General features: G+C 39.5%; 2 protein-coding genes across 4 annotated transcripts in view; one reads left to right on the top strand and one right to left on the bottom strand.

Annotated features, from left to right (window-relative positions):
• The window catches only part of LOC133553098 (exostosin-1), a 368,373-nt gene that overhangs the window by 153,446 nt on the left and 189,898 nt on the right, over window positions 1–25,029 (bottom strand). The window lies entirely within an intron of this gene.
• LOC133553100 (pleurocidin-like peptide WF3) lies at window positions 11,031–11,909 on the top strand. The gene is made up of 4 exons (XM_061900944.1): window positions 11,031–11,165; window positions 11,325–11,425; window positions 11,588–11,606; window positions 11,690–11,909. The coding sequence occupies exons 2-4, from the start codon at window positions 11,326–11,328 to the stop codon at window positions 11,769–11,771; spliced, it is 201 nt and encodes a 66-aa protein (XP_061756928.1). The 5' UTR covers window positions 11,031–11,165; window position 11,325; the 3' UTR covers window positions 11,772–11,909.

The following is a 25,029-nucleotide window of genomic DNA, read 5'->3' as shown; positions in this document are numbered from 1 at the left end:
ATAAAGCCAGCTGAACTGATCCTCCATTTATGGCAGATAGCTTTACTTGATGTCTAAATAAGTAGAGTATGTCCATCTTGCTATGACGTCCCAACCTAACCAGCCTTAAAAGGGAACATTATCACTAGACCTATGTAAGCGTCAATATATACCTTGATGTTGAAGAAAAAAGACCATATATTTTTTTAACCGATTTCCAAACTCTAAATGGGTGAATTTTGGCGAATTAAACGCCTTTCTATTTATCGCTCTCGGACTGATGACGTCAGAACGTGACGTCACCTAGGTAATAAAGCCGCCATTTTGTCAAACACATTACAAACACCGCGTCTCCGCTCTGTTATTTTCCATTTTTTTGACAATTTTCTGGAACCTTGGAGACCTTATGCCTCGTCGGTGTGTTGTCGGAGGGTGTAACAACACTAACAGGGAGGGATTCAAGTTGCACCACTGGCCCAAAGATGCGAAAGTGGCAAGAAATTGGACGAAATTTGTTCAAAATACGAGGGTGTGGGGAAATCCGACGAAATGGTCAGTCGTTTGTTCCGCAAACTTTACCGACGAAAGCTATGCTACTACAGAGATGGCAAGATTGTGTGGATATCCTGCGACACTCAAAACAAATGCATTTCCGACGATAAAGGTAAGGAAATCTGCCGCCAGACCCCCATTGAATGTGCCGGAGTGTCTGCACATTTTACCGGCGGTGCTAAGGCAGTCATTACACAGCGATGTATGAATAACCTGCAGATGCATTTCCAATGATGAAGTCAACTAAATCACAAAGGTGAGTTTTGTTGATGTTGTTGACTTATGTGCTAATCAGACATATTTGGTCGCAGCATGACTGCCAGCTAATCGATGCTAAAATGCTATGTAGGCTAGCTGTATGTACATTTGAAACTATATTCACATCCAGCGTTTCCCTCCACCCACATTTAAAGCCAAACAAACACTTACCAATCGATGGATTTAAATTGATCCAGTGTCACAAGATGCGGAACTTCTGATTGTTGGTCTGCACATTTTACCGGCGATGCTAAGGCAAATAGCGTCAATAGCTATTCGCTCAATAGCTTCAGTTTCTTCTTCAATTTAGTTTTCGCTATCTGCCTCCATACTCCAACCATCCGTTTCAATACATGCGTAATCTGTTGAATCGCTTAAACCACTGAAATCGGAGTCTGAATCCGAGCTAATGTCGCTATATCTTGCTGTGCTATCCGTATTGGCATCACTGGATGACGTCACAGGAAAATGGACGATGGCTTCACAGATAGCGAAAATCAGGCAATTTAAAGCTTTTTTTAAGGATATTCCGGGATGGGTAAAATTTTGAAAAAAACTTCAAAAAGTAAAATAAGCCACTGGGAACTGATTTTTATTGGTTTTAACCCTTCTGAAATTGTGATAATGTTCCCCTTTACAAAACTGCAAACAGAGGCATACAAAACGACAGTCAAGCTCACATCAAAATGCATGAAACTTATGATTTTGATGCTTTGTAAGTAAGTAAGTACATTTTATTGATAAAGCGCTTTTTACAGATACAATCACAAAGCGCTGTGCAAAACATAAGTGAAGTAAAACAACAATTCAATTAAAACAACAGGGACAACATCATAAAAAGTATACAAAGTGGATTAAAAATGATAGTTAAAAGGTGCATTAACTAAAAGCTTTACTAAAAAGAAACGTTTTCAAATGTTTCTTAAAACACAGTCAAGATCACGGAGGGACTGGTGCAAATTGTTCCAGAGTCTGGGAGCTTTAGCCTGGAATGCCCGGTCTCCACACCGCAAAAAAAATGAAATCTAAGTAAGATTAAATATCTCAAGTAAGGGTGATATTTGTATATTTTCTGTGTGATAAGATACTTCTTCTCACTAAGCAGAGTTTATGTTAGAGTGTTTTACTTGTTTTAAGGGTTATCTCAGTAAGATTTTACAGCTTGTTGCTGAGATTTTATGACATATATTGAGTAAAAAACATGCTTAAAACTAGAATATCAACTGTTGCAAACCTGTGTCATCAACAACATGTATAAAACTACGTTTTCAAAGTAATAATTTATTATTTCGAGCATTAAAAAAAATCATGATTTTGACAAAATTGTGCCTCATATTAAAACAGATGACAGCCAAATGGACTTTGCTGTTTTATTTTCAATGAAACAATAGAAAATATAGTAGTAAAGTTGTTATTAATGAGAATAAACTTATTTTAAAGTAATTTTGGGTTCATTGAGGTTAGCTAATTTTACTTGTTTTGGAAAGTCTTGACAAGCCAAATTTTCTTGTTCTGTTGGCAGATAATTTTCCTTAGTTCAAATAAAATACCCCTAGTTTTTGGAGGTTTCTTTTTTGTTTTTGAACACTGAATTTTTGCAGTGCACAGGTTTTAAAACACGTTTTGGGGATCTTTAGAAGACCCTGGCCTGAAGACCGGAGACTGCGCCCTGAAGAGTTGGGCATAGCAAGTCAGTGATGTACTGAGGGGCCTCTTAAACTCAATGCGGAATTTGACTGGTAGCCAATGAAGACTGGATAATATGGGGGTAATATGGGCGGTTCTGGGTGCACTGGTGCAGCTGTATTTTGTACTGTCTGAAGTCTCTTTAGCGTTGACTTGTTGAAAAGAGCGAAGAGATTTGCATTAGTCAATACGAGATGAAATGAACGCGTGAATGATAAGTTCGAAATCTATTTTTGACAACAAATGTCCCACTTTAGAAATATTTCTTAATGATAAGAACAGTTTTTGTCAGTAGACGGCAGTGACCCTCCAAAGACTGACTGATCAAACACAACCCCAAGTATTCTGAGGTGGCTTTTAACAGATGCACCCAGAGCACTAAGGGGGTTCTAGATCAGGGGGATCTTTTTCTCGGGAGGAATTATCAGAGTGTGTATTATTAGAATTTATCTGGAGGAAATTTGAGGACAACCAGTTTTTAATACAGGATACGCACTCCAAGAACTCAGATAAAAATGCTTTGGGATTGTTTAACAGGAGTATCTGACATTGTGTTATTTATGTGTCAGAAAATATCAGGCAATTCCAAATCACAAATACTACTAAGTAAACAGTCATAGACTATGTACTTCAAATTTTACAGTCTTAATTTAGTTTTGATTAGTTCTTCAAAATGCATTGATTTCAATGAATCCTATCACAGTTTTTATAGAGCTGACTATAATGATGTAACTTTGTGTCTAAATGGCTCAAATAATGTTAGAAATTGTAGAAATTTAAGTTTGTTAACAGTTTGTTTTTTTAGATCGCTATGAAAATATTTGATTTACAAATACAAATGTATACTTTGGGGAAATTGTGTGTGCTAAACCAATTAACCACGATAAATGTGGGATGAATTGTTTTAAAGATACTCCGTTTGCATATTTTACCAACCCAAAATGCGTAATCAGTTCCAAAATCTTGGACTTGGAGTCTTGAGCGTTCCCAGAAGAAGGCTAGACCATAGAAAATAAATGATGCCATATCATCGCACTTACTAAGCCTCCAATCAGATTTCTATGAGGCATAGTTGCATGGCATCTACACAAATTCCTTCCTGATGAAACTTTTGAAAGACGTCCAATTTAAGGATCTGTTTCTGATTACTGTAAACATAATTGACGGAAATCCTGGGCTTATACATGAGCAGGAAAGTAAACCATACTAGAAAACAAACAATTCCTTCTGGTGCAATCAGTAAATTAGAACATCAGAGGAGTTCTCTGGTCGTTTTTCTATGTTGTTGGGATCATGGCGAATTTAGGTAAAGACCTGGGATGTCTCACTCTTGCGCAAATCAAAAGATTTCAGAGAAAGGCTGTTGGATGGTGCAGCAGGAAGGATAAAGAAGCCCTCAGAGGTAAATGGGATAAGAATGTTAAGCCGTTTAAAGCTTTCAAGTCCAGAAGAGGTTTTTTACAGACCAAAGTACCCAGCCTTGAACAGACTGTATCTTGAACCAAGCAATATTATTGCAATGTTATACTAGAAGCAAAACACTGCTAAAACAAATATACAATATAATAATTGTTTAAATGACTACTTTTCAGAGTGTCAAGTAAACATTATTATCCTTGTAAAAAATATATTCTTGTTGATGAAACAGAGCTGAGAGATCAAGACTTCGCTTTTTTCGTTAAACGTACACAGCATGACTTCCTCTGAGAAATTAGAGAAGTGGAGGCAAGATAAGATGCTGATGGAGATGTTAATACCGCACAATGACTTTGGATTCTATTCCGACACATGGCGGACAAAAACAAAAAAAACCTACATGCACGTGCAAGCAAGCCTTCAGAAATGGGCTGTCATCCATTAATTTATTTGACTCTTGATCTGAAATTAAGTTACCTCTCTGCCTTGAGGAAGATATTGCAATAAAGCTTAATAATCTTAGAAAATGTTAGGAGGTAGATTAAAACATGCTCCTAACAGCAATTCAGTCTTTAAATGTAATTATCACAAACAGCATTTAAAGACTAACGGCGCAAGCCCAAAATAATTTTTAATGAGTGTTTATTACTGTACGTAAATTGATGATTTCGTCTAATTTGCATAATTAGCCCTGACGCATGTCCATATGATTGCATTGTGATTAAAAAAAACAAAAACATAAAAGTTTATAAATACAAATTAGCTTTATTCTGTCGCTTATTTTTGTTGTTGTTTTTTTAAAATGTCACAGACAAGAAAGAGCCATGAGTGCTTTTAGAAGGTTGAGGGCCCACGGCAGCACCAGCTGCTTGTTGAAAAGAGCGTTAGGTATTTTCACTTCAGAGTCTACAAAATTCTCCATTAAGTCCGAAAAAAATCACTGGATTTGGTGCATGTCGCTTTTTTGACTAACCATATTTTTGGGGTCTGAATACTTGCCACATGTATTTTGTCAAGGCTAATTCCCTCTTGCTACTGTTTGTGTTTTTATTCTCTAGTGCAGGGGTAGGGAACCTATGGCTTTAGAGCCATATGTGGCTCCTTTGATGACTACATGTGGCTCTCGGATAAATCTGAGCTGACATTGCTTAACACGATAAGTAATGAATAATTCCACTTGTAATCATAGTGTTAAAAATAACATTCAAAATATAAAACATTCTCATGCATTTTTGTGTTCAAGAAGTTGCGTTAATGGTAAGAAGTCATTTATTTATTATTGGTTAGTGTTGGGCTTGCCCTCCTGGGGGTTCTTCAGACCACCAAGCACCGACATGAGAGCCTGTTTTAGGGTTAAAATATTGTTGGTTTTTTTTCAATTAGTCTCTCAGTTGCTTTCCAGCATTTGTCTTTTTCTCTTTCGTCCTCATTCGCCCTTTGGCTCCAGCCCCAACCCTGTCTCTCCTCCTGGCTGCTGCTTATAACAGAGCGACAGGTGATTAGATAACAAGGCCCAGGTGGGCCTTCTACGCACCTGTCGCTGATTTCGAGGCCGGTCATGGCAACATCCTGCTTTGCTGCAGGCCCACAGGCCACGCCCCCTCCACAGTTAGCTTCAGAATAACAATGTTATTACAAAGAATAAGAGACCTATTATACTCTGGAAATGTTGGTCTTACTTAAAAATGCACGCGTTTAGTTGTGTTCAGTGTTAAAAATATATATTATATGGCTCTTAGGGAAATACATTTTAAAATATTTGGCTTCTTGGCTCTCTCAGCCAAAAGGGTTCCCGACCCCTGCTCTAGTGGGTCACGTGTGTATGAGGGGTTGTGAAGAAGAAGTGGAGTCATTATGTAGAAGGCCATCTACTGTACGGAATTGTAAAAGTCGCCAAATCTATGTGAGGCATTGTCCTTACACATAAAAAAATGTAATTATAATCCATCCATCCATTTTCTACCGCTTGTCCCTTTTGGGGTCACAGAGGATGCTGGAGCCTATCTCAACTGCATTCGGGCGGAAGGATTGAACCCAGGACTACTCAGGACCTCCGTATTGTGAGACCCATGCACTAACCCCTGTACCATCGTGCTGCCCAATGATAATAATAATGGATGTAGAACAAATCATCTGTGGTGTTCCACAATTACATTTATTCACTACAACTACTACGGCTTTCAAAATACACATATACAAAATATATATAAAAAATATATTTTTGTCAGGTCTTGTTTATGTTCAGTAGACACATTTCTTGGCTTGGCTTCTTGTGGAATGCACTTGTCGAAGGGCCCTCGGAGCAAAACAAAAAAACACATTACAGTACTGCTGCCTTGAAGGGGAATTGCAGTTTTTTTAATTTTGTCAATCATTCACAATCCTTATGTGAGACAAGAACACATGTATTTTTTTATGCATTCTAATGTATAATATGCAGCAAGTAAAAGGTGGCAAACGATGCAACTATTGGGAGTAATCTATTGCGCCCATACAGCCCTCAGAAAAACATAACAAAATACCTTTACTGCACCATAAGTGTATATTAGAACAAAAAGTGAGATGAGCCTCTGCCCGGATCATGTTTGGTTTTAGTTTAAAGATTTCCGTAGTTCTGTTTTCAGCACCCCTGGGTTTGTGTTTTTTTGGTTGCCATGGTTGCTTATTATTATCACCTGCCTCTGATTAGTATTCGGGATTGTCACCTGCTCCCGGGCACTAATCAGAGAACTATTTATTCATGCCTTTTGCCACACTCGGTCTGGCTGTTTTGTTTGCTCCATGCAACAGGTTATGTTTGTAAAACTGTTTGATTCCTGTTCCTGAGCTTAGATTCGCCATTTGTTTGCTGCATGCAACATTTACGTTTGGTTATTCTTGCTTCGTGTTCCAGTGCTCGTTTTTTTGCCTTAGTTCCCTGTGCAATCGGCATGCTTGTTTTGTGTTTGTTTTCTTGGCTTATTTATGGAGAATAAATCATTGTCCTACCAAAAGTCCCATCTGGATCTTGGGGAAACGATCCGTGCATAACCATGCAACCACCCAACCTTAACAAAAAGTGTATATTGGCATCCCATTTACATGTCGTTACCTGCATATTAACCAAGTGTTAGCAAAATTGTTGTTATAAGTACTAATGCCGAGGAAGTACTCCTAGTATGATTACAGAGAGGTAAGTAGCTTATGCACCTATTGACATATTTAGTAGGTTAGCTGCTGCATTGCCCCTGAGTTGGTAAAAGTTAGTTCTCGATTATTGGACCGAGCATGACGTTGGCCCCGCGGGACTCCCCAGGTCGTCGGCGACGGCCCACGACCCGGGCAAGCCGGTTGCGTGCTGACCGAAAGGCAAGTGTCACCGAACGTTCGGCTTGGCCGGTAGGCATCCCGGCCCGGGGTTCCAGAAGCCACAAGACCAGCAGGTAGAAGAGCCTGCTGACAAGGAAGAACCAGAAGACAAGACGGTAGAAAATGACGCAGCAAACAAGAAGCAGAAAGAAGCTAATGAGGAAGAAATAAGTGTGGAGAATATCAGCGAAGAAGAGGATGTGACTGAAGATGGTGACAGGTTGGAGCACTTTGAACACAAGCCCGGCTTCGAACTGGCGGTGGAGGACTGTGGAGGACTGTGGAGGACTGTGGAGGACTGTGGAGAGACGAAGACGACGGGCCGACGACGGGATGTGATGCTCTTTGGCCCGGCTCAAGATGGAGGCCAGGAGGCGGAGGATGTGGCAGAACCAGGAGGCGGGGCGTACCTGGGGCAATGCCGCCGTAATCCAAGTCAAATCAACCAAGAAATTGAGAAAGAAGAAGAAATAATTTAAGAAATTCTGGAAGACGATGAAGATGAAGAAGAAGTTAAAGATAAAGAAAAAGTTAAAGAAGAAGAATTTGAAACTCAAGAAATTGAGAAAGAAGAAGAAATAATTGAAGAAATAATTGAAGGATTTCTGGAAGACGATGAATATGAAGAAGAAGTTAAATATAAAGAAGAAGTTAAAGAAGAAGAATTTGAAACTCAAGAAATTGAGAAAGAAGAAGAAATAATTGAAGAAATTCTGGAGGACGATAAAGATGAAGAAGACGATGAAGATGAAGATGAAGACGAAGTCGAAAAAACTCATGAAATTAAGAAAGAAGAAGAAATAATTGAAGAAATTCTGGAAGATTATGAAGATGAAGATGATAAAGATGAAGAAGAAATTGAAGATGAAGAAGTTAAAGATAAATAAGTTAAAGTAGAATAATTTGAAACTCAAGGAATTGAGAAAGAAGAAAAAATACTTGAAGAAATTCAGGAAAATAATGAGGATAAAGAAGGTGAAGATGAAGAAGAAATTGAAGAAACTCAAAAAATTGAGAAAGAAGACGGCAAAAAGGTCGAAGAAGAAGTCAAAGAGGACAAAGAAGAAGGCAAAGAGAACAAAGAAGAAGCCAAAGAAATTGGAGCTCGAAAAGACAAAGAAGAAAAAGGAAGAGACAAAGGAAAAGACAAAGAAGGCAAGGAAAAGGGAGGTGGCCGGGGCAGTTTTTTTTTCCCGCTTCTTCAGAAAAGGGAGGGGGGAGTACGCTCAGCCGGACTGAAGCCCGGCTTCGAACTGGCGGTGGAGGACTGTGGAGAGACGAAGATGACGGGCCGACAATGGGATGTGACGCTCTTTGGAGCCAGGAGGCGGAGGATGTGGCGGGACGGAGAGGCGGGGTGTACCTGGGGCAACGCCGCCGTAATCCAAGTCAGGTGCGTAACACACACACCGGGATTCAATCTGTCCATCTCCTGACAGAATTTAAGAGAGGAGAAGGAGGGAGGAGGGAGCAGAGGAAGGAGAAGGAACCACCTGAGACGACGGACCACGAGCACAACGAGCACAACGAACGAGATCCAGACGAGGATGAGGCCACGTAGCAGACGCAACCATCGGGCACCGAAAGGTGCGCGACGGCAACCAGGAAGAGCCAGCGAGCCAGAAAGTGGCGCGACCGAATGGAAAGAAAATGACATTATTGAAATAATAAGAGTCAAACCTGTTATGATGCGTCCTGCATCCAGTGTCAGGGCAACCCACGCGGTGACGGCGGCAGGAAGTCTGTCACATATGCTTCTCAAGTGTATAGTAGAAGGTTGTGGCCATAAACTTTGACAGTTAAATTATAACCAGAGATTTTCATTTTCTGGTGGGGATTATGATTAATTATTCATCCAAAAGAGACAATATGGACATCCTACCAGTCAGCACCCTACTGAGAGCGGACATCGTACAGTAAGTGATTGTTTTATTATCTACGTACTTCTCGTTTAGCACTTAGCATTAATGCTACTTCCTGGACCTGCATATCACTCAGTTTGTAAAACTTGTAGCTCATTCTCAGGCTCAAAAATATAAAGTTCTGGATCATCATTTGTCCCAAAGTAGTTGTCGTTTTCCCTCATGAAGTCTGCCATGATTAGTAGTTGTTGTTGAAGGAAATAGGGGAAAATTTATGATGCGTTTGCAAAACAAATGTCTCGCCGTAGGCTCTAAATGAGCAAAATACATAATTGTTACATGTTATTATGAATGTGCCTGTTACTACAAAACATATGTACTTAGAGTGTATACAAAACAATGATAGATGTTTTCGGCTGTTTTTAGAGCTTGTTATAGGCAGAATCGAATGAATCCCATTACCGTCATTGTTAGTTGACTTTGGCCAGCATTTGTTTACGACTTAGAATGATAAAAAGAATTAAAAAAGAATAACATGTGTGTGCATGGTTCACATAAGGATTGCGAATGATGGACAAAATTCCCCAAAAAGTGCAGTACCCCTTAAAGTAAGTATACTGTTCATTGGTGACAATAAACAGTAATAATGATAACCACTGTAAAACTCGTGACAGTCAGTATTACAGTTTTAACTACAAAGGATTGAAAAATTGTGACTTGATAAACTAAAGCTATAATCTTAAATGCTAACATTATAAGAAGAGAAATGAAAGTATTTACCCATTAAGAACATGACATAGCCCAAACTAAATGTATTATAAACACATTGCTGTCAGAGCGACTAAACTATTCACTTGTCTTCATTGAACCTACAAACTGCAGTCTTTTAGAACCGCGTGATCATTCTACTCAGGGGCCAGTTGTTCAAAACATTTAATCTGGATCAAAATGATCCGGATTTAAAAATCAATTTTTTTGCTACCCAGGATCAGGTAATCTGTTTTACTTTAGTGCCGGTTTTTAAAAAGCAATTTTTGATCGGATTTACCTTATCCAGATACGCAGTTTTCAAGATTACCATTACAGATTACCAGTGGTTTGAAAAGGACAACATATCGCAGTGTAAACTACAGCAAAGTAAAGAACAACAGGTAGAGAGCCATCATAGGGTCACTATAACATTATTTTTATATTTTAAGAAAATTGTGGATATACTAAAATTATTTTTGGTAGCCTATGTCTAATTTATTTACACTATCACTGAAACACTAGGTGCAAAGTGTGAATAGAGGTACTATATATGATATAAATGTATTATTTGACCAATTTTAAAGTTTTACAACATATTTCTTCCAAAAATCGTCCTTGAAATCATACCCTCTATTGGGATCAGGATAATCCTATTTTTTGGACCATCCATTGATCCGGTCATCCAAACACTGAATTCATCCAAATCCAACTAAAACATTTCCAACTACATAAACTGAAAGTTTGATCCAGACTAAAACTAGGATTGGATTCCATTATTTAATCCAATTTCAGAATTCTTATTTCCCTATTGAACAATCCAATACGTGAACCAAAATCTTTGAACAAGGACCTCTGAACCTTACCACACTTTTCATTGAAAAAAATCCCAAAAGTGCTACAGTAAAAAATAATATTTTAAACAAAAAAAATGTTGTCATTAAAACAGATGAAGTATTAAAACTAAAACATTATCCGTGAATCATTGAAAACAGAAAACATGAAAAAGGTTTTCTTACTGTGTGTCTATTTATGTTAGTTATTTGAAATAAAAATTCAGTTTTTCAAAAGAGTCCAGTGTGCGTAAAAGTACTTTTTCAGCAGATTAAAAAAAAAAACTGTGATGATAATAATGATAAATGTGTTCATTTTGGTCACAAAAACCATGATATGAAATGTTCACATCGTTACATCCCTACCGTGCATGTATAAAAAGAGGCGTCATTAGTGAACCTGCAAGCACAGACCAGTAGAACACAGAAGAAGTGCACTGCCCAGCGTTCTTTGAGAAAAACAAGTGTGTCATTTGGTGGGAAGGTGAGTGACATTTTTGACTTTGGTGTATTTCGTAATCATAAAAATAAAAATCATTATTTATTTTTAAAGCACTTTTAAAAGGTACTTCGAGACACTTCACACACTCAAAAGAGAAGTAGATGATTACATTAAAGCCACAGCTTTTTTTTGTGTTTGCAGGATGAAGTGCGCGGCGGCGTTTCTGGTCCTGTTCATGGTGGTCCTCATGGCAGAGCCCGGAGAGTGTATCTTTGGACTGATATTCCACGGCTTGAGTCACGGTACAGTCATTAGCACTCTTTACTTTTATATGACAAGAACAAAATTGGTGTGTATGCCACAATAAATTGTAAAAATCCAAATATTGGAGCAAATATTTAGCACACACTGTGAATGTTTATTTTATTCTAATATGTTTTTTTTTTCCTTCTTCTTTTTTTTAGCTGTAAACGCGATCCATAGGTAAGAATTTGCACTTCTATCATTGCATTCAATAATTTCAAAACTGGTAATGCAGGTGATCTATTTCTACCAATGTCCACTAGGTTGATCCACGGTCATGGCAAGTTTGAAGAACAAGAGCAGCTGAACAAGCGCTCTGTTGAATTCATGCCAGGTTTTGACTGAAGCGTTTGCTTACAACTTTGTTTTTGGGGGCTAAAGAAAAAAGCTTTTCGTTCTTCTGAATAAATGAATACTTAAATCCTGTAATTACAAACAATGTATTGGTTCATGGAATGCAAAATAAATCTGCAATGTATTTAACCTGCTGGCAATATCTTTGTCCTATTTGTACTTCTTGTTGATTGTTACCACAGATATAACTAAATCACCACTAAATTGGATAGACTCTACACAATACATCTATGGTATGACTTGTCAATATGTTGTACATTTTGTGGAAGCACTGTATTGCAATTGCAAAAAAACAATTATACCTTGAGCATGCAAATGTGTGAGGCTTAAGTCATTTACTATACAAAACACTTAAGTCAATGATTACTGCAACTACTGCCAAACTTACATTTTACAAATAATATAATGAAGTAATAATGTTTAAAATGTTATCTGAATTAAGAAAATAATCTATTTTTCAAAATGGATCAACTGTGGTGTTCGACAAAGATCCTCACTTGAAACACTATATTTTAGTTACCGTGCTTCCTTTTAATCAGCTACTTATACTTAATGTATGTGATATCATTTAGACAATTGACATAGACCATGCTTGTTTTAAAGCAAAATAACACTTTTAACACTTTAATTTATGAGTTAAAGACTGCATGTGATGCTTCTATTAGAAGTGTTTTGTTTTGTTTTCTAACTGAGGTACATTACAGGACAGAATCCCTGTATCATTTGTTCATATTTTTTTCAAATTAAAAACTATAAAAAACTATAAAAATAAAAGTTTTTGCGATACTTATACTCAGGAGCGACATATGTGTGAAATTATTAACACATTATCGTAAAATAAATGAATAAATAAATGATAAATGGGTTGTACTTGTATAGCGCTTTTCTACCTTCAAGGTACTCAAAGCGCTTTGACACTACTTCCACATTTACCCATTCACACACACATTCACACACTGATGGAGGGAGCTGCCATGCAAGGCGCTAAACAGCACCCATCAGGAGCAAGGGTGAAGTGTCTTGCTCAGGACACAACGGACGTGACGAGGTTGGTACTAGGTTATCTCTATCCAAGATGGCGGCGCCCGGACGGGCTGCGCTCTCGAGGAGCTCCTGCTAAAGATGGAACATTTGGCAGAAATACCGGACAATTCCACAAACTTTATGGCTGGCTCACATCGTGGTCACTCCGTGATCACGTACGACCGCCAGACACTTCTGGATATGGACATATTGGGCCGTTTTGGACTGATAGACACTTGCGTGCTAGACTTGCTAACTAGCATGGGAATACATCGGCGGCTACATCCAGCGGCCTGTGAAGCAGCGGAGTCTAGTAGCAGCGGGGGCCGTCTACGGAGCAGACGCCAGCGGTGTGATCGGAAACGCGGATGCCGAGCGGGGCTAAAAACAAAGCAGAAGGCTAATCCCCACAGAACACCACTTTCCTCCATCCCGAAGACGGATTTAGATGGAAAATGCGAGACTACTGGTCTGGGTAAGGAGTCAGTTAAATTAGAACAAGTTTTTTCTGCTTTGAGTGTTTCAGAGTTGGACATGTGTTTTACTGAGGTGGCAAACTATGATGCGTGCAGTTTATCAAAGCAACAAACAAACAATCGGAAAATCCCCGTTACTGAGGTGGCTAACCATGATGTGTGCTGTTTATCAAAGCAACAAACAAACAATCGGAAAATCCCCGTTACTGAGGTGGCTAACCATGATGCGTGCAGTTTATCAAAGCAACAATCAAACAATCGGAAAATTCCTGTCGTATCAATTCCTAGATATGGTCGTAACTATACTAAATGCACTGGGCATAATAAACACAACATTATTAATATTGCTACTACGGATAATTTGATCAAAAACTCCCTAAAACAGCCCACTACCTATAATATAGGTTTTTTAAACATAAGATCATTGTCTCCTAAAACGTTGTTAGTTAATGATATTATCAGAGACAACAATCTTAACGTCATCGGTCTCAGCGAAATCTGGCTTAAACCAAACGACTTTTTTGCGCTAAATGAGGCATGTCCTCCTAACTTTACACATGCGCATATTGCCCGTCCGCTTAAATGGGGTGGGGGGGTCGCACTAATATACAACGAAAACTTTAACCTTAGTCCTAACATAAATAATAAATATAAATCGTTTGAGGTGCTTACTATGAGGTCTGTCACACCGCTGCCTCTACACCTGGCTGTTATCTACCGCCCCCCAGGGCCCTATTCGGACTTTATTAATGAATTCTCAGAGTTCGTTGCTGATCTAGTGACACACGCCGATAATATAATCATAATGGGGGACTTTAATATCCATATGAATACCCCATCGGACCCAACGTGCGTAGCGCTCCAGACTGTAATTGATAGCTGGGGTCTCACACAAATAATAAATGAACCCACGCATCGCAACGGTAATACGATAGACCTAGTGCTTGTCAGGGGCATCACCGTTTCCAAAGTTACGATACTCCCGTATACTAAAGTATTGTCCGATCATTACCTTATAAAATTCGAGGTTCAGACGCATGTTCGTCAAACTAATAATAATAATAACTGCTATAGCAGCCGCAACATTAATACAGCCACAACGACAACTCTTGTTGACCTACTGCCCTCGGTAATGGCACCATTCCCAAAGTATGTGGGCTCTATTGATAACCTCACTAACAACTTTAACGACGCCCTGCGCGAAACCATTGATAACATAGCACCGCTAAAGTTAAAAAAGGCTCCAAAAAAGCGCACCCCGTGGTTTACAGAAGAAACTAGAGCTCAGAAATTATTATGTAGAAAGCTGGAACGCAAATGGCGCACGACTAAACTTGAGGTGCACCATCAAGCATGGAGTGATGGTTTAATAACTTATAAACGCATGCTTACCTTAGCTAAAGCTAAATATTACTCAAATCTCATCCACCGTGATAAAAACGATCCTAAATTTTTGTTTAGTACGGTAGCATCGCTAACCCAACAAGGGACTCCTTCCAGTAGCTCAACCCACTCAGCTGATGACTTTATGCAATTCTTTAGTAAGAAAATTGAAGTCATTAGAAAGGAGATTAAATACAATACGTCCCAGCTACAACGGGGTTCTATTAACACTGACACGATTGTATATACGGCGGATACTGCCCTCCAAAATAGTTTCTCTCGTTTTGAGGAAATAACATTAGAGGAATTGTTACAACGTGTAAATGGAATAAAACAGACAACATGTTTACTTGACCCTCTTCCTGGGAAACTGATCAAGGAGCTATTTGTATTATTAGGTCCATCAGTGCTAAATATTATAAACTTATCACTCTCCTCGGGCACTGTTCCCCTAGCATTCAAAAAAGCGGTTATTCATCCTCTTCTTAAAAGACCTAACCTCGATCCTGACTTCATGGTAAATTACCGACCGGTGTCTCACCTTCCCTTTATTTCAAAAATCCTTGAAAAAATTGTTGCGGAGCAGTTAAATGAACATTTAGCGTCTAACAATCTATGTGAAACCTTTCAATCCGGTTTCAGGGCAAATCACTCCACGGAGACAGCCCTCGCAAAAATGACTAATGATCTATTGCTAACGATGGATTCTGATGCGTCATCTATGTTGCTGCTCCTCGATCTTAGCGCTGCTTTCGATACCGTCGATCATAATATTTTATTAGAACGTATCAAAACACGAATTGGTATGTCAGACTTAGCCCTGTCTTGGTTTAACTCTTATCTTACTGATAGGATGCAGTGTGTCTCCCATAACAATGTGACCTCGGACTACGTTAAGGTAACGTGTGGAGTTCCCCAGGGTTCGGTCCTTGGCCCTGCACTCTTCAGCATCTACATGCTGCCGCTAGGTGACATCATACGCAAATACGGTATTAGCTTTCACTGTTATGCTGATGACACCCAACTCTACATGCCCCTAAAGCTGACCAACACGCCGGATTGTAGTCAGCTGGAGGCGTGTCTTAATGAAATTAAACAATGGATGTCCGCTAACTTTTTGCAACTCAACGCCAAAAAAACGGAAATGCTGATTATCGGTCCTGCTAGACACCGAACTCTATTTAATAATACAACTCTAACATTTGACAACCAAACAATTAAACAAGGCGACACGGTAAAGAATCTGGGTATTATCTTCGACCCAACTCTCTCCTTTGAGGCACACATTAAAAGCGTTACTAAAACGGCCTTCTTTCATCTCCGTAACATCGCTAAAATTCGCTCCATTCTGTCCACTAAAGACGCTGAGATCATTATCCATGAGTTTGTTACGTCTCGCCTCGACTACTGTAACGTATTATTTTCGGGTCTCCCCATGTCTAGCATTAAAAGATTACAGTTGGTACAAAATGCGGCTGCTAGACTTTTGACAAGAACAAGAAAGTTTGATCACATTACGCCTGTACTGGCTCACCTGCACTGGCTTCCTGTGCACTTAAGATGTGACTTTAAGGTTTTACTACTTACGTATAAAATACTACACGGTCTAGCTCCATCTTATCTTGCCGATTGTATTGTACCATATGTCCCGGCAAGAAATCTGCGTTCAAAGGACTCCGGCTTATTAGTGATTCCCAAAGCCCAAAAAAAGTCTGCGGGCTATAGAGCATTTTCCGTTCGGGCTCCAGTACTCTGGAATGCCCTCCCGGTAACAGTTCGCGATGCCACCTCAGTAGAAGCATTTAAGTCTCACCTTAAAACTCATTTGTATACTCTAGCCTTTAAATAGACTCCCTTTTTAGACCAGTTGATCTGCCGTTTCTTTTCTTTTTCTTCTATGTCCCACTCTCCCGTGTGGAGGGGGTCCGGTCCGATCCGGTGGCCATGTACTGCTCGCCTGTGTATCGGCTGGGGACATCTCTGCGCTGCTGGTCCGCCTACGCTTGGGATGGTTTCCTGCTGGCTCCGCTGTGAACGGGACTCTCGCTGCTGTGTCTTGGATCCTCTTTGGACTGGACTCTCGCGACTGTGTTGTATCCATTGTGGATTGAACTTTCACAGTATCCTGTTAGATCCGCTCGACATCCATTGCTTTCCTCCTCTCTAAGGTTCTCATAGTCATCATTGTCACCGACGTCCCACTGGGTCATTATTGTCACCAATGTCCCACTGGGTGTGAGTTTTCCTTGCCCTTATGTGGGCCTACCGAGGATGTCGTGATGGTTTGTGCAGCCCTTTGAGACACTAGTGATTTAGGGCTATATAAGTAAACATTGATTGATTGATTGATTATCAAATAACATTATTTAGCTCAGTCACGTAGGAGACGAGACCTATGAGATTTCATGGGATTTAGCAATTAGGAGTGACAGATTGTTTGGTAAACGTATAGCATGTTCAATATGTTATAGTTATTTGAATGACTCTTACCATAATATGTTACACTAACATACCAGGCACGTTCTCAGTTGGTTATTTATGCGTCATATAACGTACACTTATTCAGCCAGTTGTTCACTATTCTTTGTTTATTTAAAATTGCCTTTCAACTGTCTATTCTTGGTGTTGGGATTTATCAAATACATTTCCCCAAAAAATGCGACTTATACGCCTGTGCGACTTATATATGTTTTTTTTTCCCCTCTTTGTTATGCATTTTTCGGCAGGTCCGAGTTATACACCGAAAAATACGGTAATTGTTTTGGGTTTTCAAAATTGATAAAAAATAATATAATATTGTACTTAGTATTACTTGTTGCAAAATGATTTGCAAAACCATTTAATACACCTAGTTTACCGGGACATAGTTTTACGTGGACCTGGGTTAACAGCTACAAAAACATAAGACAATGCAGGAGGACCGACAACATTTCTGTATACGATGTTATGAAACAACCTTTCTCTGCACACATCTATAATCTCTACCACTTTCTCCTTCCATATACATTAAATAACAATCTATAGTAAACAGTAGAGATCGACATATGTGTTTTTTTCTGGGCTGATACGGATAAGTAGTAGTTAATGAGGCTCATAACCGATATTTGGAACCATTGTTAACTTGCAGTGAAAGTTAGCTAAACATCGCTAGTATACCTCAGTAGACAGTTGGACAAGGCTTCAAGTTTTTTTTTCAAACGACGGACCAGTAGCGGCATAATGTTTTATGCGGCGCTGATGTTGTGGTTAACGACCTCAATTTAGCACCAAAAGAGATCAGAGGATTAGGTATGTCCAATGCAGCGGGTCAGAGGCTCATCATTATTTGAATTTTAAAATATGCATACTTGCCAACCCTCCCGGATTTTTCGGGAGAGTCCCAAAATTCAGCGCCTCTCCTGAAAACCTCCCGGAAGAAATGTTCTCCCGAAAATCTCCCGTTCAGCCGGAGCTGGAGGCCACGCCCCCTCCATCTCCTTGCGAACCTGAGTGGGGACAGCCTGTTTTCATGTCCGCTTTCCCACTATATAAACAGCTTGCCTGCCCAACCACGTTACAACATCTACGGATTTGAATAAAAGACTGCACACACAAGGAGACGAAGCAGAAGAACAAGGAAGTTACAGCCGTGGCGATGCCCTCTGAAATAGAGTAATTCTATGTCGTCTGTTGCCATCTCCTGATGAATGTTGGCTATAGCGTTATGGGGTTGCTTTTTGATTGGCCAACAATTTACGTGGTGTTAGGCACCTGACGGCAAGTGAGGGAGTCTGTTCTGAAACCCACAGTAAAGAGACATAACTTTATCACCTCGCCTGGTTATTGACTCCAACCCAATATATTTCACCGTCGTCGAGCAAAATGAAGAAATAAATGGCAGAACAAAGTTTACTCAAATAGTGAAAGGTAAATGATAAATGGGTTGTACTTGTATAGCGCTTTTCTACCTTCAAGGTACTCAAAGCGCTCCGACACTACTTCCACATTTACCCATTCACACACACATTCACACACTGATGGAGGGAGCTGCCATGCAAGGCGCCAACCAGCACCCATCAGGAGCAAGGGCGAAGTGTCTTGCTCAGGACACAACGGACGTGATGAAGTTGGTACTAGGTGGGATTTGAACCAGGGACCCTCGGGTTGCGCACGGCCACTCTACCACTGCGCCACACCGTCCCTAAGTGTTGTTGTTGTTTTTTTAGTAACCAGCAAGCACAGTACAGTTAGTAGAACAACTGTGTTTTTATTACTGTGTATTTGATAGGTGCCGTATGAAATTCAACTATTTATTTCATTTATATATATAATAAAATAAATATATATAGCTAGAATTCACTGAAAGTCAAGTATTTCATATATATATATATATATATATATATATATATATATATATATATATATGAAATATATATGAAATACTCGAGTTGGTGAATTGTAGATGTGAATATATTCCTCCCCTCTTAACCACGGCCCTGCCCCAACCACGCCCCCAACCACGCCTCCACCCCACACCCCCCACCTCCCGAAATCAGAGGTCTCAAGGTTGGCCAGTATGAAAATATGGGACATTTCTTGAAAAATTTGGTACCCAACCTCCAAAGACATGCACTTGGGGGTAGGCTGATTTACAACACTAAAATGGCCCTAATGTCTAAATGTGAATGTTTTTTTTTTGTGTGTTGGCCCTGCGATGAGGTGGCCACATGTCCAGGGTGTACCCTGCCATCCGCCAGAATGCAGTTGTGATAGGCTCCAAAATTTAAAAAATCATCATGATTGGCTGGCCTGGACTCATCAAAAGTTCTGTACATCACAATAATTCACCATCTACTCAATTGTATATACTTTTATAGTTTATAGTTTAAAGTTACATTGTAAGGTTTCTTTGTAAGGAAAACTAAAAAACTGCAAACATTTAAATAAAACAATTTTCAGCTTCTTCACATAGCTTATAGGCATAGTTCTAGCTGGTAGACATTATTTCTTCCTCTATGTTACAGAAAGTTTGATAAAGTGTGAGCTGTGCTTGCTCTTTTACTTGTATAATAAGCCTCTATTTGCCAAGATAGTTACACAAAGTTTGGATTTTTGGCAGAAATAACTTTTGTGTCTTCTACATGACCGTCCATCTCTGATGCGTTGTTATATGATTAAACTACGGAACATGAAACTTGTGGCGCTCCATTAATGAGCCCACACTCCGGATGTTTACGAGTATTGCCGGGAGACTCGATCGCTGCAACAGCGAAAACAAAGAAAACGGATCAGGGAAAATGCCAGGAAAGAAGGACCAAACATGGATTTGCTTGTATAAATTGAAAGGTATGCAGAGGAGACGTACTGTAGGCAACCAGCACTGCATTACAGGGAGAGAAAGTGAAATCTGTGGTGAAATCTGCTGAGCAGAACGGACAGAATTCTCAAAAGAACTCGAATAAATGCCCTGTCAGATATCAAACATATTCGGGGGAAAAGCATTGACAATGAGGGGGTAATTTGTATTCTTTAAACAAGACAAAGGGGTTCGTGCTTGAGCAGTGGTTGTTAAAATCTACTTCACTATTTATACATACATACATACCAGTGATGTGCGGTGAAGTTCATGGCTGGTGAGACACTGACTTCATCACTGTCAGATTTATAAACACATGAACCCTAAAGACTATCTTATTCACCATTTTATTGGCAGCAGTTAACGGGTTATGTTTAAAAGCTCATAGTAGCATTCTTTACACATACAAACTGTAGCACACAAAAAAGCACATTTATAAAAAAAATGTTAGTATGGTCTTACCTTTACTTATAAATGAAGTCCATGCGCCGCTCTTTCTGAACAAAAGCATCGATAACTTGTTTATAGAAGTCTTCCTTATCTTTCTTCAGTTTTAAAAGTATCTCTGTCTTGATGGAGATCACTGTCTGAAGCAAACCTTTTAGCTTTGGCGTTGGTCTTCCTTTAATTATTACCTCCTGCTTCGATTGAAAGTCCAGTTTAGAAAACTGTTTTAATTTAGATATGTAATCATCCATGTTAAAAGTCCAGGGGAGAAGAAAAAATAAATTATCGCTGCCGCTGCACTTGACTTGCAAACTGTAGCTTGTTGTCACTTATTCAGCAGCCGAATAATCGCATGAATGATTCCTGGGATCACTAGCGCCCTCTATCACCATGAGGCAGGAAAACAGGTGCTTCACACAGTGCATCCTCGCAGCCGTTTTATGATTGCTCAGCACAAGAAACACGTCACACACATACAGTTGTTTACAAAATACACTGTACATTATATACTTCAGCTAACTAAACAATGGAAATGTATAATATAATTCATATAGCAATACGGTCTCACTGCACAGCAGCCAGCAGTTAGCCGAGTCATTGCGCAATCCATGGTGAGGCTCAATTCAGGGGCGTCACTAGACCTAATACTGTACTGGGGCACACCTGGGGCACAAATAATTCATGTGAGCGTGCAAAGCGCGCAAGCAAAAACATTTTTAGCACTTATATATCATAAAAAAAACATAAATAGTGCTTTAAACTATGAAATCATATCAGATTATGTTGTGTGGATCTTTGATGAACCACCTGAAATTAACTAATGCATTTGACCTACTTGTGCACTTTTTTACTCCAGACTTCTAAACTGCTACTGGTAAAAGCAAAAAGGAAGAGCAATGAATCTTTTTGAAATATATATTGCAGTAATCATCTGCAAATTTATCATCTACAAAAGGAAAACAAAGAATAAAGCACCCCTACATCTCTAGGTTCTTTTATATTATTTAATTTCCATTTATGGCAATGTGGCTAATCCTATTTCAGATACACAAAACTATAAAATATACACAAAACAATAAAGCCACAGTAGTAGAATAAATGAACAACTGTTGTGTGTCTGTTCAGGGAATCATTTTCTGAGAAGTAAACTGTAACGTCTGGTTTTCATTTTTGCAAAGTGGTCAATCACTCTGGACGGACATGGAAATATTACAGTAACTGCTATACAGTTGACCAGTGGTTCCCAACTGGTGGGCCGTGGCATAAAAGTGGATTGTGTGTCATTTTCAGTGAGTCGCAGTCAGATGTGTGCATGAAAAAAAAAATATTTTAGGGAGAAAAAAATCAAATTGTGGCAACAAAACCAGATATTTTTAGCCATTTTTCTAGTGACTATTAGTGAGTATTTTAGCAAAAGGCAAACCGACTAACAAGCTGGAGGAGGACTCAGGACAGACATGGAAATGTATTTTTCTTTAAATCTAAATGGGGCAACAAAACCTGATATTTTCAGCCATCTTTCTGAAAACAAATACAGAAATGTTACTATTTTTTCTGGAAACAAAACCAGATGCTTTAGCTGTAGCCATGTTTCTGGTGACAAAACAAGATTATTTAAGTCAAAGTCACACCGATTAACAAGACAAGTCTACCGTGCTATTTTTCTGTGAAATAAACTTTAATGATTTAAAAATGTGGCTCACGACTTGATGATATGGAAAAATGTTTTTCTTCCTGAAGATAAACCATTTGAGAAGCACTCAACTCACACATGCTTACTCCAAATCATCATTGATGCAGAACCAGCAGACAATAACCAACATTATGTTTCATGTTCATTGGAAATTCCCCCGACAGCTCGTACAGCAAATGAATATGTTTGTCTTGATACACGGAATAACGTTAGCTAACTTAGCATCAACTTAAGACAATGATGTTGCCTAGCTAGCTAGGACTTCACTTACATCTTTCATTCTTGCTGCTTCTTCTCTGCTGCGGGCGAATAACTTCCTGATATCCACGTAGGAGTTACAGCTTGAGTCAAATCAAAATCAAAATAATGTAATGAACAAATTGTTGTTGGCTAACGTTACCTACCTCACGCTGTGATTCTCATTCTCTCTCTCTCTCTCTCTTTCTTTCTCTCTCTCTCTCTCAACCGAAGTCTCGATCCACACGTGAATAAATTACATATTAAGTAGCCATGTGTTCATTGTTTCGTGGAATGAATACAGTAGCAATCAATTACCATACTAAGTAGTATGTTCGCTGTTGTCTATGTTGTGTAGAATTAAAACTCTGAAGTGTTTTTGTATTGGTGAAATGTTTACTGGGGCACAGCAGATCAACACTGAGGCACATGCCCCAGTGAAATCTGTCTGGAGACGCCCCTGGCTCAACTGGCTGCTGACTCACTGCAAGTCTCTTCTCATAATTTGAACGGCAAATGTGAAAATTCAGCCATTTTGAATAGAAATAATCTAAAACTGGTGAAGTTAAATGAAAAATAACTGTATAAAGTATAATCACTGGATACATATAACAATTGAAAAACATATTTTTTCTTTTTACATTTTTTCTTTCCATGATAGCATGTGAGGCACTGCCTCACCTGCCTCCCCTGACTGCACGTCACTAATATATACTGTGGAGAGACGCAGCCAACGGGCCGACAGCGGGCGGACAGAGGCGTTACGGACCAGAATGGAGGCCAGAAGGAGGGGCATGCGGCGGCGAGTAGAGGCGTGACGCACGCGGAGCGGCAGGACGGCAATCGGAGTCAGATGCGTAGGACACACACCTGCTCACAATCTGCGCATCTGCTTCTAGACTTTAAGAGAGGCGAAGGGGGCACGATCGAGAGGGAGAGAGGAGGAAACCACGGCAACCCGACCACGAGCACGACAACAGAGCACAGCAAGATGAGTCCCCGCCACCGACGCAGCAGGCAAGCACCGAAAGGTGCAGCGCGACCAGGAAGCAGGACTGGCGCACTAGAAATGGGCGTGCCCGACTGGCCCGAAGAAAGGTTGTGCGAACCATCCATCCATCCATTTTCTACCGCTTATTCCCTTTTGGGTCGCGGGGGGCGCTGGCGCCTATCTCAGCTACAATCGGGTGGAAGGCGGGGTACACCCTGGACAAGTCGCCACCTCATCGCAGGGCCAACACAGATAGACAGACAACATTCACACTCACATTCACACACTAGGGCCAATTTAGTGTTGCCAATCAACCTATCCCCAGGTGCATGTATTTGGAAGTGGGAGGAAGCCGGAGTACCCGGAGGGAACCCACGCATTCACGGGGAGAACATGCAAACTCAACACAGAAAGATCCCGAGCCTGGATTTGAACCCAGGACTGCAGGACCTTCGTATTGTGAGGCAGACGCACTAGTTGTGCGAACCAATAAAAGTAAATCAAACCTGCTACCACGCGTCGTGTGTCAAGTGTCCTCGCAACCCACACGGTGATGGCGGGAAGACCGTCACATATACATACATACATACACACATATATATATACAGTATATATATATATATATATATATATACACACATATATATATATACATACATATACATACATACATAGACATACATATATATATATATATATATATATATATATATATATATATATATATATATGTATATACACGCATTTATATATATATATATATATATATATATATATATATATATATATATATATATATATATATATATGCACTGGTATCATAATGGAGTTCTGTTGTAGTTGTAAAAAAAAACCCAATACTGATTAAAAAAGAAAAGACCTACACCAATACATCAAAACACCAAATATACCCTCCAATAATATGCTTGGCCGATAATTAGTCGCTCTCTAGTCAAGAGAAACTATTTTTAGAGGGCAACTGCAGTGCATTAATGTGTCTAGAATAATCCAAACGCAAGAAAATGTTTACTGAAAGTTGTATTTTAATATAGGCGGTATATCAGTTTCTAGAGATTTCCGATAATGGCTTTTTTGCCAATATCCGATATTCGGATATTGTCCAACACTTAATTACCGATACAAATATCAACCGATGCCGATACATACAGTCGTGGAATTAACACATTATCATGCCTAATTTTGTTGTGATGCCCCGCTGGATGCATTAAACAATGTAACAAGGTTTTCCAAAATAAATAAACTTAAGTTATGGAAAAAAATGCCAACATGGCACTGCCATATTTATTATTGAAGTCCTAAAATGCTTTTTTTTTAAAACATGCCTCAAAACAGCAGCTTGGAATTTGGAACATGCTCTCCCTGAGTGAGCATGAGGAGGTTGAGGTGGGCATAGTTGAGGTGGGCGGGGTTGGGGGGGGCAGGGGGTAGCGGGGGTGTATATTGTAGCATTCCGGAAGAGTTAGTGCTGCAAGGGGTTCTGGGTATTTGTTCTGTTGTGTTAATGTTGTGTTACAGTGCGGATGTTCTCTCGAAATGTGTTTGTCATTCATGTTTGGTGTGGGTTCACAGTGCGGCGCATATTTGTAACAGTCTTAAAGTTGTTTATAAGGCCACACTCAGTGTGACCTGTAAGGCTATTGACC

This window comes from Nerophis ophidion, linkage group LG05 (genome assembly GCF_033978795.1).
Source record: "Nerophis ophidion isolate RoL-2023_Sa linkage group LG05, RoL_Noph_v1.0, whole genome shotgun sequence".
NCBI classification, from domain to species: Eukaryota; Metazoa; Chordata; class Actinopteri; order Syngnathiformes; family Syngnathidae; genus Nerophis; species Nerophis ophidion.
This window is presented reverse-complemented; position numbering and strand designations above follow the sequence as displayed.

Coding starts and splice junctions, on each gene's coding strand:
- LOC133553100 (XM_061900944.1), top strand. CDS start 11,326: ATGAAGTGCGCGGCGGCGTTTCTGGTCCTGTTCATGGTGGTCCTCATG.